The sequence below is a fragment of the Artibeus jamaicensis genome, unplaced genomic scaffold (genome assembly GCF_021234435.1).
Source record: "Artibeus jamaicensis isolate MK-2021 breed Jamaican fruit bat unplaced genomic scaffold, CSHL_Jam_final scaffold_916, whole genome shotgun sequence".
Classification (NCBI taxonomy): domain Eukaryota; kingdom Metazoa; phylum Chordata; class Mammalia; order Chiroptera; family Phyllostomidae; genus Artibeus; species Artibeus jamaicensis.
The window spans coordinates 25,844,862-25,860,185 of NW_026522059.1; the positions used below are offsets into that span (position 1 = coordinate 25,844,862).

The 15,324-nt window shown below is 39.9% G+C and overlaps 1 protein-coding gene across 8 annotated transcripts in view; it reads left to right on the forward strand.

The window, feature by feature from the left end:
• The window catches only part of UBR5 (ubiquitin protein ligase E3 component n-recognin 5), a 121,094-nt gene that overhangs the window by 45,140 nt on the left and 60,630 nt on the right, over positions 1-15,324 (forward strand). For 6 of the 8 annotated variants that reach the window (XM_037133342.2, XM_037133345.2, XM_037133344.2 and 3 more), the window contains exons 6-13: positions 1,372-1,561; positions 1,751-1,910; positions 2,500-2,649; positions 4,347-4,558; positions 12,583-12,699; positions 12,785-12,895; positions 13,772-13,926; positions 14,730-14,847. In XM_037133342.2, coding sequence (XP_036989237.2) covers positions 1,372-1,561; positions 1,751-1,910; positions 2,500-2,649; positions 4,347-4,558; positions 12,583-12,699; positions 12,785-12,895; positions 13,772-13,926; positions 14,730-14,847 — 1,213 coding nt within the window. The remainder of the gene's footprint in view (positions 1-1,371; positions 1,562-1,750; positions 1,911-2,499; positions 2,650-4,346; positions 4,559-12,582; positions 12,700-12,784; positions 12,896-13,771; positions 13,927-14,729; positions 14,848-15,324) is intronic. The other 2 variants (XM_037133346.2, XM_037133347.2) reach the window with 1 other exon arrangement.

Below are 15,324 nucleotides of genomic sequence, written 5' to 3' on the forward strand. Positions count from 1 at the left end.
CCTGAATGAATGCAGAAAAGCCATTGTTTATGGTTATCTAGCTTATTTAATTTGAATGAAGATACTTAATTCTCCTGTTTGGGGCAATAAGTGAAGAAGATGTCATACCCTTTTCTAAGTTGTTTTTTCATACATAAGAAAAAATTAGCCCTGGCTGGTGTGGCTCAGTGGATTGACTGCCTGCCTGTGAACCAAAAGAAAGGTCTCTGGTTCGATTCCCAGCCGGGGCACATGCCTGGGTTGCAGACCAGGTTCCCAGCAGGGAGTGCGTAAGAAGCAACCACACACTGACGTTTCTCTCCCTCTCTTTCTCCCTTCCTTACTGTATCTCTAAAAATAAATAAATAATATTTAAAAAATACTTTAAACAAGAAAAAGTCACTAATTTAAAAAAAAGAAAAGAAAAAATCAGGGCCCAGGCTCCGTCTGGGGAGTTCAACTGCTTGGAGTGTTGTTCCAACACTCCAGGGTTATCCATTGGGTCCCCAGGCAGGGCACATACGAGACCCAACCAGTGGATGTGTAAATAAATGGAACAACAAATCCATGTGTCCCCCCTCACCATCCCTCTCTCCTTGTCTATCTCCCTACTTCTCCTTTTTCTCTCTCTATAAAATCATTGAATAAAATTTCTTAAAATTAACATGTTTTAAGGAATAGGTTATCTTTGCTCAAGTTGGTTAATAGTACCGAATGTTAGTGAACAGTATATTACCTTTGCAAATGAATATTTTATTCCATGCCAAGCACTTCCCGTTCTGGACTCTGGGTTTTTACTTTTTGAGTAACAGTGTCGGTGGTTACGTCTGCTGGGGCTTTTCAGCAGAGGTGAGATGCGCAGTAGAACTCACTTTAGATTTGTCAGCATTGATGTTTTTTAAATTTTAGTTACTATTTTGTAAGTCCTCACCTGAGAATATGCTCACTGGTTTGAGAGAGAGAGAAAGAGGGAAAGGGGGGGTAGGGTGGTGGTGAGGGGGCACCAACTGGGTGCCTCCCCTGTGCACCACAACTGAAGATTGAACCTACAACTTAGGTATGTGCCCTGAACAGGGATCGAACTCACAACCTTTTGGTGTATGGGACAATGCGCCAACCAACTGAGCCAACCAACTGAGCCATCCAGCTAGGGCAGTACGTGTGTGTTTTTTAAAATATTTTAAAAGGTACAAAAGTATGATATTTATCCTTCTAAAAAGTGATTTTATACATAAACATTTAAAAGATTAGAAGTGTTATTTTAAAGCTCAGTTCCACTATCAATTAGACAAATAGCTTTATCTTAGCTTAAGAGAATGAAAATGAGATCTGAAGTGATCTTTTCAGAATGATTGTATAAAATGATAATTCTATAAATTCTCCAATATTTAGAAGTCGCTGGAGTTCTGGAGTAGGCGGGAGTGGAGGAGGGTCCTCCGGTCGGTCATCAGCTGGAGCCCGAGATTCCCGTCGACAGACTCGAGTGATTCGGACAGGACGGGACCGAGGGTCCGGGCTTTTGGGCAGTCAGCCCCAGCCGGTTATCCCCGCGTCCGTCATCCCAGAGGAGCTGATTTCGCAGGTACGGACCTTGGAGAACACTGAACCTAAGGCACAGGACAGCATGAGGTGTAACTGAATTGAATATTGTAATGGGCTGTAATCAGGGCTCATATCACTGCTTTCCTGTATTAATCCTGGGAAGATGATTTTGAGAAAGAATTTAATCAAAAGAGAATTAGTATAGCACTCTTGGATTTTTTTATTTTAGGCCCAAGTTGTTTTACAAGGCAAATCCAGAAGCGTCATTATTCGGGAACTTCAGCGAACAAACCTTGATGTAAACCTTGCTGTAAATAACTTGCTTAGCCGGGACGATGAGGATGGAGATGACGGGGATGACACCGCCAGTGAATCTTACTTGCCTGGAGGTTTGTGGGTCGCCAGCACGGTTTTCTCGTCTCTGGGGGGCGAGAGTCATTTAAACTGGGGGTGGAGTTTTAAAGTGCATTGAATAGTCTGACTTTAATTTCCAAGGTGGCAGGTACTTTTCACTATAGTGGTTTTTGATTACAAAATTCTTTTTAAGGGAAAATGGGGACATGTCTTTGCTCAGTGGACCCATGTTTTGTCCCAGTGAAGAAATGGATGTCCGTGTGGCTTTACTGCTGGCTGACAGATGATGCTGGAATTTTGTTTTTTGGTGCCTTTATTACTGAATATGTCTTAATTACATTTAAATTTAACTGCAGTATCTCTGGTGTCACAATTATCTTAAATAGAGATCTTATTTTCTTATAACTTTTTAATAGGTAGCATAAGCAACAGACATGCATTTGATGTTACTTAAAATATTTGTTAAGAATGTTCACTCTATTTCCTAGGTAGTTACTGCTTTTTGTCCTTAGGCTGTGTCAGTCAGTTCTGGATTTTAATCCGGTTTAACTTGCAGAGATCTTCCAGTGGTCTGCAGATGTCTTCTCTGTGTCTGCTTCATTTTTATTTGTTTCTGTTTTGTAGAGGATCTTATGTCTCTTCTTGATGCCGACATCCACTCTGCCCACCCAAGTGTCATCATTGATGCAGACGCCATGTTTTCTGAAGACATTAGCTATTTCGGTTACCCATCATTTCGTCGCTCATCACTTTCCAGGCTAGGCTCATCTCGAGGTAATTTTGCAATTACTTCTTTGTGATCATTGGCTGGCTGTATGGCGAGAGAGTGGTAAAATTTACTATATTTGAACTTTTAACATTACCGTAGATGAAGTAATTAATTACTAGTGTTTTTGGATGCTTTGGCATTAAAACTAGTTATTTTGATTTTTAAAGAGCCACAATACTTTAGAGATGATCTAATCTATATTGTGGAATACTCATCAAGGGTTATGACTTACCTAACTATTTTTAAAAAGTGTTATGGATTCTGAACTAAAAGCAGATTTCTACTTTATAGTGACATGCAGCATTCGGAAAACAAGTCTCTTTAGTTTATTTGATTAAAATAAAGTGATTATTAATTTTAAATCCTGGTTAAATGGAAAAAAACTTCTTGAATGGGATTGGCCAGTAATAAATATATAGAAATGTTTAGCTTATTAGAATGTTATTTTAGAGGATATAGGAAAGGATAGAAAGGAGATTTTGAAATTACATATCTGTGTTGGTATATAGATTAAGTTTGAATTTTAATTTTGTTAAGGCAATACTTTCTAGAATGTAAAACTGCTTGATTCAGTAACAATCAGCTATATTATTTACTGATCATTAGTAAACTGAAAAAGATGCCATATTATATTAAGAGGTTGTTGCAAATATCTGGTACTTAAAAACAGTTTTAAAACAACAAAGCTATGATCTTTTAACATACTGAACCTATTATGTAATAACTTTAAATTTTTTAAAACAAGTGCCTTCAATGTGTCAAATGTTGCATTTTCAAATATTCAGTATCTAACACAAATAACTCTAAATTTTTCCCTTTTGCTTTTTCTTAAGTCATTCAATGTAGTAGGCATTTCTTTTAGTTTGAGCCATATAAAATTGCTGGTATTTGCTGGTTTTTTGACCTGCATTAATGGCAGTTTTACATGGTTCAACTTAATATTGTTTTTAATCCTCCTTCTCAAAATCTTGGAAAGTTTATTTTGATTAACTATTTAAAAAAGTAATGTGTGAGCGAACTGCAGAAATCTGGCTGTATAGAATTCATAGCCAGTTGAAGGGCAAGCAATTTTGTAAGGAAATCTTTCTATAAAGATTCTTAAAAGAAAAAAATAAAGTCCTGTCTGGTTTCTCAAAAATTTTTAAGTAAGACTTATGCATAAAAATCCAGCCCATAAAATTGCTGTAAATGAAGGCTTAGATTATCAAAAGTTTTAGTGTTAATGAATTTAACCATTTCGACTTTTTCCCTATATGTGCGGGTTTTTTTTTTTTTTAAATAATAGATGACATTTTAACAGATACTATTGGTTTACATATATATCCAATGTTGAAATTCTAGTTTGTGTACATTTTCTAAAAGATAAATAGAAACTTGTGATAAGCATTTTTAATGAAAGCCAGAAATTTTAAACTCCATTTAAAAAATTCAAAGCCCAGCATAAAATAAAGTAATTCTCTAAAAACATGAAGTTGAAATTCAGAAAAGTCTGCCTCTACATAGTTCTTAAAAATACTAGTTTATAATGTTTGTACATTTACTTGAAAGAGTTAATGTTTTGAATGTTGCATGTCAGGCTTATTAGAAATACATATACGTGGAATTTTGTGAGTAGATAAACTGCTGTTCGTTGCCTCCTGAAGGGTCTTTACTAGAGAGTGGCTTACTTTTATCCCACTGGTGTGACCCAATTGCATACCAGTTCTCCTTCTTCCCTTAGAGAGAGACTCTGAGCTGTTGCGTGAACGTGAGTCCGTTTTACGTTTACGTGAACGAAGGTGGCTTGATGGAGCCTCATTTGATAATGAAAGGGGCTCTACCAGCAAGGAAGGAGAGCCAAACTTGGACAAGAAGAATACGCCTGTTCAAAGTCCAGTATCTCTAGGAGAAGATTTGCAGTGGTGGCCTGATAAGGTATTTGGGAAAAAACCCATCCTTTCCATTTTAAATAGATCCTGGCAACCACCCTCCACACCCCCACACCCCTCAAGGTTTCTGTTTTATTTCAAATTTTTATGCTACTGTTAATAAAACACACACACACATACACACATAGCTGTCAATTTTTGTAGTTAAAATATAGACAGCATTTTTATTTGGCACTACATGCATCCTATTAGTGAGATGTTTCGTTGCTGCCATTTTTTTCCACTTGATGAAATAAATTAGAGAAATGGGAATGGTAGTTCAGATAAATACATTAGCATTATGTTTTAAGACTTCTTTTCTGGTGTTGCTAATTACACCAGTAATTGATGGTGTGTTTCTGGTGTGATTCGTTTTGTAATGTCATGTGGACCTGAGTTTCTTCAGGGCACATTTGTGGTCATTTAGATACAAGCATGTGTGTCAGGGCAAGGTTAGGGGTCTGTGTTTCTTTGATTAGTTAGCTGTCCCTTTTGATGGCAGTGGATTCTGGCAGGTTCTTTGTTCTAAATGCTGTGGGAGATGAAACAGGCTGAACAGGAATGGGCTGGAGGAGTCCTGCTTTGCATCCTGAGAAGACATCCAATGACTGGCCTCTAGACAACATGCAGGATGTTAAAGATTATTTGAATCTTTAAGAATCTATCACTGCCACAAGTGAAACGGGATTGGTGCATCCTATTGATGGTGTGTAGGTTTCATCGTACTAAGTGATGGGTGATGCATCTTCAGAGGGCCCCACGGAAGCCGTGATTTTTGCCTCTCTTTTGTGGTGTTCCTGGCTTATTTCCAGAATCAGTTGGGTAGGAAATATTCATAAGTAGAAGTGAAGTTTAAAAGAACTTTGAGGTTAATTTCTAGCAGATAAGGAGATTCTGATAAGGAATTTTTTTTCTTTGAAGTTGAATTTGAATTTGGGATACAAAAGGAAAATATTATCTAACTTTCTGAATTTATTTTTTCATAGGTATTGTGAACCTTGACATAGTTCATTTATTTTCCTCTACATTCAGCTCATGTAGAAAACTTGAATGCAAGAAGGAGCATGAATTTTAATCAGTCTCTTTGTAAGCAAAAGGTTATTCTGGTTTCTTTGGCAGCTGACAAACTTTTCCTGACTTGAATTCTTTTACTTATTTTCATAAAACTAGAAATTTCTAAAGTTCTACCTTCATTTCAAGTGGCAGAAGGGGGGGTTAACCCACTGGGCTTCTGTTTGTCAGTTCCCTGTTCTGTGTTTCCTCCTTCCTCCCCTGGACCATATCAGGGCTGCGTCTGCATGTTGTCAGGCAGCCACAGAAGGCTCTCGAGTCTTATTTTAGTGCCATTGCATGTATGTTAGCCTAGGCCTCTTCATCATTCATTATTTTCCATTAATGAAGGGATTTTGCATAGTGCAAGTTTAGTAAGCTTTTCCCTAGCCACTGTACCCACTGTTAGATTTAGCCAGTTTATTTGCCTTTACCGAGAGGCATGTGTTTAGGTCTCTTGTGTTCAGAGGTAGTTACTAAGTATATCATGAAATCTGGACACTACACAGACCTTACCTGGTGTATTTCCTTGTTTGGTTTAGACATTGACTCAGGAGGAATAGCAGTTTGTGAAACTAGGTATCCTGGCTGGACATTCTTTTCCTATTAAACACTTAATTTAAAATATTATCATTAGAAAAGGACTTTTTATTAGTTTTTGACTGAGATTTAGGCGTTAAAAATTTCAATTCAAAAAAACAGCTTAAGCCTAATTAAACTATTGCACATCATCAGTTATTAACAAATACCAGTGGCTGCTTGTTTATGGGGCTGAATGCTACATTCAGAAAGAGAATGTAGTTTATTCAAGGGTGAAAAGACCTTGCCTTCAGGTAACTTTTGGACAACATGCAGAACTGTTGTACAAGAGAATAGGATAAATACCACATGGAGGAGCAGGCAGTATGCAGGACCATATTGGTCCTCCAAAATAGAGGAGTAGAAGGTCTGGGGGAAGGCTCCCCCAGGGATGGAGAGGTAGGCAGGGGGTCAGGGCGGCGTCAGCATGTCCTCTGGGGAGTTAGTCTAAAATATGCATCCCAGCTTAATATCACAAATGACCGAATTCAGTATTTTTAGGCTGTAAGCTTGGTTGGTACCCATAGCTTTCTTCATTCTTCCTTTTAGTTAGGGTGCAGTTCCATTGGTGTGTTATCTGGATTAGTACTGACGGTCCCACCTCCTGTGTAGAGGAACAGCCACTTCCTCCCAGTCTCAGTGTTGTGTCGGCTGGCAAACCCGTTAAATGGTGGGGTGTTCTCTTTAAGGCTTTGTGCTGTAATCATGAACTGAAAATATTTGAGATAACCTTAAACTTTTAAGTATTTCCATGAATTATTCTTTGAGTTAAATGTCAAAACCAGTGTAAAAGCATAATTGAAGTTTAGCACAAGGCTGCTGAAAGAAAGCTCCATGAAGACAGAGCTGTGAGAGCAATTAAATCAGTATTATTTTAGTAGCCTTGATTCAATGTTTTAGGCCATTTGCTTAGGTGTTAGTGTTAGGGTGAGAATTCTGTAGGAAGGCAGAAAAATGGTATTAATACTTTTCAAGCAGGTACAGTAATAGGATTGGGTACAAGAGCCTTTAGGAATTCGCAGGAGGCCACACAAAGGAATTACTAAAAGTGTGGACCCTGGAGCGACTGCTGGATTTTATACCCTGGCCCTGCCACTTAGTAGCTGTGTGGCCTTGGTCACATTCTGTAGCCTCCCTGGGCCTTTGTTTTTTCATCTATAAGATGAGGCGAGTAATCGTTTTGACCTTATGAGACTGTCATGAGGATTAAATGAATTAGTACATGTGAAGTGTAAACAGCAAGGTTCTTGCAGAGTCCTGTTCCACGAAGAGAACAGGAAGTTCTGAAGGTCGTCACAGGGAGTGGGTGTGGGCCTTCCAAGTGGTTCCTGTGGCAGAAGCATTTTGTGCGCCAGGGTCTCTGTTAGTAGAGAACACGCCCCTTTTCTGACTGGACTCGAATGCAAGTAATGGAAAGACTTAACTACAGTTACAATTGAGCATAGTAAGACATTAACAGGCAGCCTGTGTGCACCAAAGTAAGAGGTGGAGGGAGTGTCTAAATGTGCGCCTTTCAGTCCAAGTCCCTGATGCATTAAACTAGCCACGTTTATACTGCTTTCGGAATAGTGTTACCAAAAACGTCAACTTTCTGATGATGCCGTCCCCTCCCAACATTTCTCTCCCTCCCCCATTCCTGTGCCGCCCTCTCTTTGCTTATTGTCCTTTATATTTACAAATAGCTTTGATAATTCACTTTCATGAGAAGATGGTCTTTCAATTAGGTGATTATCTAACATTGACTCCATTTTCACTTTTCAGTCTTTTTTTTTGTAATTTACTTTTCTCATATTAGAAATCTAGTTCTGTGTTGCTGAGTGTACATTGTAACTATATATGTATAACTATGTGAACATGTACATTATAACTATGTATGTATTTATGCCAACCTACTTTCAACAAGAATCTGAAGTGACTTATTTAAAAGGGGAAGAGGGCAGTTATAATAGTAACAAAGACTGTTAAAAGCAGAGTGCAAATACGAGAGCTGAGTAATTACTGTCGAAGGGAGAGGAAGAAGAAAAATTACACTAAAATTCATGCTAAGTAAATCTGCTGAAGCTGACCATGAAACTTGCACTTCGCGCCGTGTCCCAGATCCCTTCCATCTCAGGGATGTGTGCAAGCTTTCTTTCAGTAAGCTTTCAGCAGAGCCGGTGAGAGTTGTATGGTGGGTGAGGAAGAAACAAAATTGATTCAGCAAGTCAGTACTATTAACTTAGAGCCGTATCCCTTGCTATTCTGGGTCTATTGTCATATACAGCTTAGAGACAATAAGAAAACTTAATCCTCCCAGCCTTTTGAATTACAGAGTTGTGTGTTATTCTCAGTGTCTTTGAATGATGTGGGAGGGAATAGCCCATGCTTAAGCTGTTGGCCTCTTACTTAAGCTGTTGGAGCAGCCTCCTTGTTGGAACCAGTTGATCAGACTCATTGGCCATGTTGCTTCCCCTGCAGGGTTGCAGCGGTAGAAACTGGGTGGGGGAGGTCTTTGTTGTTCTTGATTTTAATTGACACCAGGACATTTCCAGGAAGATCTGCTAAGAGTTAGCCAGGTGTGTCACAGATATAATTTAACAGTGAAGTAAGAGCAAGACCAGAAATGGTCATAAAAAGGAAAAGAAGGCAGACATACGCATAATGTGGAAGAGTAGGTGGGTGAGGGCGACCAAGTGCAAATAAGCACAGTCGAGAGACTGCAGTGCAACCTCCGCCCACTTCAGCCGTAGTGCAGAGCGCGTCGTTGTTGGAGCAGCTGCCTCATGGGAGGAAAACCCGTGTGTGTGGATGGTGGGAAACAGATGAAAACCAAGTTTTGGGGGAGGAATTTGGGAATAGAAATTCTGACCTTTTCGGAATACAAACTACGCCTAGATGGTGCGGGCGGCAGGAGCTGGTGGTGCTGGGACCACTGCCATCTGTCTTTTAAGGTTTGCCTGTGAGCTAATTTCCACCATGTTCTTAAGTGTCCCTCTCCCTTTGGGGAAGAATTTCTGATTTGATTGATGATCCGTTTGTTGTTATTCTGACAGTTGCAAATTTACTAATTAGATTCACCCTCTAGTGACTTGCTTTTGTTAAATAGAGAAGAACTACTGCTGATCTTTAAGGAAACAGTGCCTGTTCGCTTTTCCAGTTGGGCCAAGGCAGGCCCCCAACTTCTTCAGAAGCAGCTGTTAGTCTTCCATTAAAACAATAAAAGCATTGTTTTCTATGACATTGTGAAATGAGTGAGCTAAAAATACTGTTTCTTTGTGTGTATTTGATGGTTTTGTCTTTTGCTACATACAAACCTAAAGCAGGCGAGAAACAGTAGGTGATTTTTCCGTCGTCGTCCTTTGGTTGGTGGTTGTGCCATCTGCCCACATCTGTCTGTACGGTAGTAGGTTTTTGCTGGGCTCATCCAGGACTTCTTATTCTGGGGAACGTTAGCCTGCCCTTGAAGGGTTGGGGGAGGTCAGTTTTGAGAGGGCCCTGTGCACCGTGTTTGCCATAGGGATGGTCGGTTCAGGATCGTGCTGTCTGTCAAGGCATAGAAGCTGGAATTTAGATTCCTTTGTTCCTTCAGTTACTGGTGTGCTCCTTCTGTGTGCCATGTGGTGAGCTGGCCTTTGGGAATGTAGAGGTGAATACAGTGTGGACCCTCCCGCAGGAGACTCGGTGGAGGAGACACATTCACGTATGCCATGATGTGTTTGCAGTGTGATCGTGGTAAGGACTGAAGGTGAGAATCCAGTGCTCGGGATCAGAGTGGGGCCTGACACCACCTGAGAGGTTTGACAGTGACTCACAGATCAGATGACATTTAAGCAGCACTTTCAAGGTTAAGTAGGCGTTGACCAAGATACAAAGGCATTCCGAACATATCAAGCACAGGCCTAGGGTCATGAAAGGTTGCCGTGTCTTTGGGGAACAATGAGGATTCAGAACTGCAGCTGTGTGGGGGGCAGTAGGAGAAGAGCAAGATGGAGCAAGACTGCAAAGGGCCCTAGACAACTTGTCAAGGAGTTCAGATGTGGTTTTGCACTCACCAGGAAGTTAGGGCAGTTCTCAGAGAAGTAATGGGATAAGATTGGTGGGGTTTGGCTTTGTTTTCAAAGAGATGGGCATTATTGGCATTGAGGGAGAAAGGCAGGAATAGGACAAAGCTAGAGTCAGTTAAGGGACTGGTAGAACTGTAACAGAAAGGAATTATGAGGCTCTCCACCAAAGTGGGGACAGAGGAAGGGGTGACAAGTGCACCACTGGTGCACTGGTCACTTGGTAGTTGAGAGAGAGAAGTTGAGGAGAGAGCCCAGGTTCCCCTGTGTCTGTCTTACACAGAGTAGGTGGTAGGTGGCATTCATTTAGGCGGGACTCCAGAAGTCAAGCAGCTGTGAAGAGATGATGCATTTGTTTTGGCAATGTTCCAGCACTTTAAGACATCCAGAGCTCTTGAAGATTAGCCTGGAGAGAGGAGATTTATGTGTTTAAAAGCATGGCGCCCTAGTGGGTAGTCACTTAGGCCGAGGGTGGAATATAATTTGAATAAAGCGACAAGGACAGAATCTGGGACAGGGAATGCATGGTGGGGCAGAGGCAATGGAGAAAACAGTCACGAAGATCTGACCTGTAAACAAGGGAGAGAAGAAGTCTCAGAACTGATGGTGGACAGGATGCAATAGTTGAAGGAGAAGGTGGATTGATTAAGTGCATGGGGCACTGAGAGCACTGCTGTATGAACAGCTGTAGTTGCTGAGGAGAGCTGGTAAGGTGAAGCAGGCTGAGTGGTAATTCTCTGTGCTGTGAGCGGGGTTGAAGGAGAGATCAGCTTGGATGGCTGCTGGAATTGCAAGACAGGGTTGTGTCTGTCTAGTGTGTGCATGTGGGTTATCTTTAAATAGGAGAGAAGGACATTTCAGTCTCTGAGATGGAGTGTTCTTTTATTAAATAAATGTAGAAGTGGGAATATCCATGAAGCTGTGCTTTCCGGGTGAGTAGGAGATGAAGTCCGGGGAGCAGAGTAATGATGGTGGACTTGGATGGAGCCCTGCTTGTGCTGGGCTCTGTGCTGTGTACTTTATATGTCCCATTATTTGGTTTTTACCAACCCCATCTCCATAGTGTGATTATTGTACCCATTTTAGAGGTGAAAAATGGGTTCAGAGAAATTACATAAGGTACCTGAAGTCGTGTACTTAAGTGTTGGGTCCAGGTTTTGGACTCACTTGATCTGATTCCATCTTTCTTTCAACCCAGAGCCTGAGAAGGAAGTATTGAGGGAGATGTTAAGATTTGATGAAGCAGCTATGGAGAAAGTAGGCAGAGATTTTCAGATACTCATGGCGATGGGAAGAGAGGAATCTCTTACTTACAGAATTTCATGTTTAGTCTCTTTCCCCATCATGACTTGGTTGTGGGTCTGACCAGTACTGATAAAATAGATTTTAAAATTACTTTTCTTTTTGCACAACTGTGAGGAATAACCTGTTACTACTACATTGAAAATCTTGGCAGACCTCAGCAGGCTTTAGCTGAGTGCTACAACCTCTCTGACCAAATAGGATTGCACTCTGACAGAAAGCCGTAAAGACGCCATTAGTTTAGCATACCCTGGAGGCAGAATTCCAAAGAGACAAATGTGTAGATCTTGGCAAAAAGTATAAGCTAAAATCTGTTACTGTCAAGTTTTGTGGTGTGATTTCTGGGTATCCTCATGGCTCTGATTATATTGGCCTTATATTAAACAATTGTCACTGATAATTGTTTATTTTACATTTATTGTCCAAACTTTGAATAATTTAGTTGCATTAGAACTTATTACATGTGCATTGCCTTAAAACTAAACAAACTTTTACCTTAAAAACCAACACGCACATATTTTTTTAGCAGCTTGGAAGAGCCTGCAGGGCGGGCGTCTCCCATCTTGGCGTTGGGCGTTCCCTGCTTCCCCTCCTGTATGCACCGTCCTGAGCACTGGGGACCCAGGGGTGAACAAGACAAAGCTTGTGTTCCAGTGAAACAGACTGTAAACAAGTTAATATGATGTGTCAAGTTGTGAAATGCTGTGAGCTAAAAGGAAAGCAGAGTGGAGAGATGAAACACACGAGTGGGGCCAGAGAAGGTCGCATTCGAGCAGACTCGATCGAGGAGGGGGAGTGATAACAGAGAAACAAGTCAGAAGAACAAGGGCATGGTAGGAGCCTGGTGGACTGATCCAGGAGCAGGGTGAAGGCCAGTTGTGACGTGAGCGAGGGGCTGGGCCACGTTGCGGAGGGCCTTGCAGGCTCTGCTGAAATAGGGACTTCACATAGCTGTGGTTTATGTGTTCACATAATCAATCCACAGGTTATGTGGTGATTGTATCCAAACCATTGGGTTTGGCAACTGTTACATTTATACCATTTTATTTTTACTTTGTAGGATGGGACAAAATTCATCTGTATTGGAGCTCTATATTCTGAGCTTTTGGCTGTTAGCAGTAAAGGAGAACTTTATCAGTGGAAGTGGAGTGAATCTGAGCCTTTCAGAAATGCACAGGTATTTTATCGTGTTAAATCTTGCATTGAGTAGGGTCTGCATATCAACATATAAAACGGTGATCATTTTTCTTATGCTTTCAAAGAATCCTTCATTACATCATCCACGAGCAACGTTTTTGGGGCTAACCAATGAAAAGATAGTCCTCCTGTCTGCAAATAGCATAAGAGCAACTGTAGCTACAGAAAATAACAAGGTATGCCACACTTTTCATTGATTGATGAATACTTCATGCTTAAATTCTTGATTTTCTTTTCCCTTTTCTGTCTTCATTTTCTGTCTTTCTAACTAGATCCACAAATACAAAGTATCTCTGTTTGAGTAAAGGCACAGTGTAGGCCCTGGCTACATAGCTTGGTTGGTGTAGAGTGTTGCCTTGATATGCTAAGGTTGTGGGTTCGATCCCAGTCGGGGCACGTAAAAGAATCACCCAGTCAATGCATGACTAAGTGGAACAACAAGTCTCAATCTGTCTCTCTCTCAAAAAAAAATAAAATTAATAAATAAAAATTTTAAAAAAGGGAGAGTATGGGGGCATCTGTAATTGTGTCAACAATAAACATAAGGGAATGTTTATTGTAATCTAATGTGTAATCTTTTTGTTGCTTGTTTATCTCTTTGTTACAATTTGACTCTAGAGGTAGCTTTCTACTTTAAGGGAAGGAAAAAAATATTCAAGGTAAATGCTGACAAAAGAAATACGAAAAGCACTGTAACTTGAGTTGTATTATGATTGAGAAAATATGAATATTATACCTCATATTAATAGTTTGGCTTTAAAAAGTCAAATTCTTTTTAAAATTTTGGAGCAAATACTTACTTTTGATTAATGCCTTATGGCTTCAGACAGTTCAATAACTGCTATCTTGATTTAATTGTGTGAAGAAAGTAACTTACTTTCTAGTCTTATTAAGAACCCTTTCTGGATTACTTATTGTTAATGGCGTGCTTTTTTTTAGCATTCAGCTCAAAACATTTTAGAATTCTAGTCCATAGAATAGTAAGTTTTGACCACGATTCTTTTGCAAAGATGACATGTATTTCTTTAAATTTTTAATATTTTATCATTTAGGTTGCCACATGGGTGGATGAAACCTTAAGTTCTGTGGCTTCTAAATTAGAGCACACGGCACAGACTTACTCGGAACTTCAAGGTGAACGGATCGTTTCTTTACATTGCTGTGCCCTTTATACCTGTGCCCAGCTAGAAAACAGTTTATATTGGTGGTGAGTATTGCCGGGCGGCTTGGTGGATGCTGTGTGTACGCATAAATAGGTGCTCTGAGTAGTGAAAGTGAAGCACCAACGAGAGGAGGTCGGCAAAAGATACTGTGATACAGGGAGGGAGATTTCACTTTGGAACAAAGTGACATTAAAAAATACATGAAAAGAAAACTCTATAAAAGTAATGTATACTTAGTGGCTAAAATTATGAAATTTTATAAGAATATAAAGCAGAAACAAAAATCACCTATAATCCTACCTCCTCAAAGACATAACTACTGTTAACATTTGGAGGTATTTTATTGTTTTTCCTATACATAAATGTGTACTTTGCTTTTATATAATTGAAAGCATAGGTTAAATGGTACTTTTTCACTCAACAGCATTACTTAAAATGTCATCTTAAGGGTTATCAAAGCATTTCATTTTACGAATATTCTATGCCTTACTATTAGAAAGGAACTTTAAATGTGTTCTCTGTTGTGTTTTAAGGCATCAGTAAATTTGCATTGACACAAATAATACATTGGGAAATCTATTAATGAATTCACCTATATGGAGTGAAATACCAACTGATGAAATTTTTTGTAAATTTTATTTCTCAATGTTTAATGAAAATGGATCCAATTATGTATTAAGCCTATGATTAAGTTGTAATTCAGTATAAGTTGAACATTTTAATGTTCTGAAGCAAAAATAGCGGGGAAGGAATACACCGGAAATGCCTGAATGAGGTGTGTACTTTCATATTTGTTTAATGGGCTTGTTTGCTGCTTATTTGACCAATTTCTGCTTTTTCTTTTCAGGGGTGTAGTCCCTTTTAGTCAAAGGAAAAAAATGTTAGAAAAAGCTAGAGCAAAAAATAAAAAGCCCAAATCTAGTGCTGGTATTTCTTCGATGCCGAATATTACTGTCGGAACCCAGGTAAGTGATTAGAATGCAGCCTGTCCTAAGGGATGTCCTTTCTCTTCAAAATCACGTTCTTCCCCTGTTAGTAACTTTCACATAAGCAGTTTTACAAATGGATGCCGTTTAAAGGACCAGGTTCTAGTTGCACGTAGGTGGCACATCAGTAGTTGAGTAACACATGGAGTTTGGCTCAGTGTCAGCAGGTTTCCCTAGGGCAGGGTTCCTAGAACCAGTGTCTGTGTCTGGTTCGAGGAAGTGCTTGGTCTTAACATGCAGAGCCTGGAGCCTCTTACCTGACATGTTTCTTCAGTTTGTCTGGTGGTAGCGCCTAGACCACATTGTGTTTAATGTGGACCACATTCCCGTTGATTCTTAGGACCAAGTCAGTTACTCCGTCCTGCTGTCCGGGCATGTGATCAGCACAGTGCTTGAGGCTTTGTCAGATTACCTATGTTTCTACCAGTTTTTGTGTGTTGACTCAGATGATTTAGG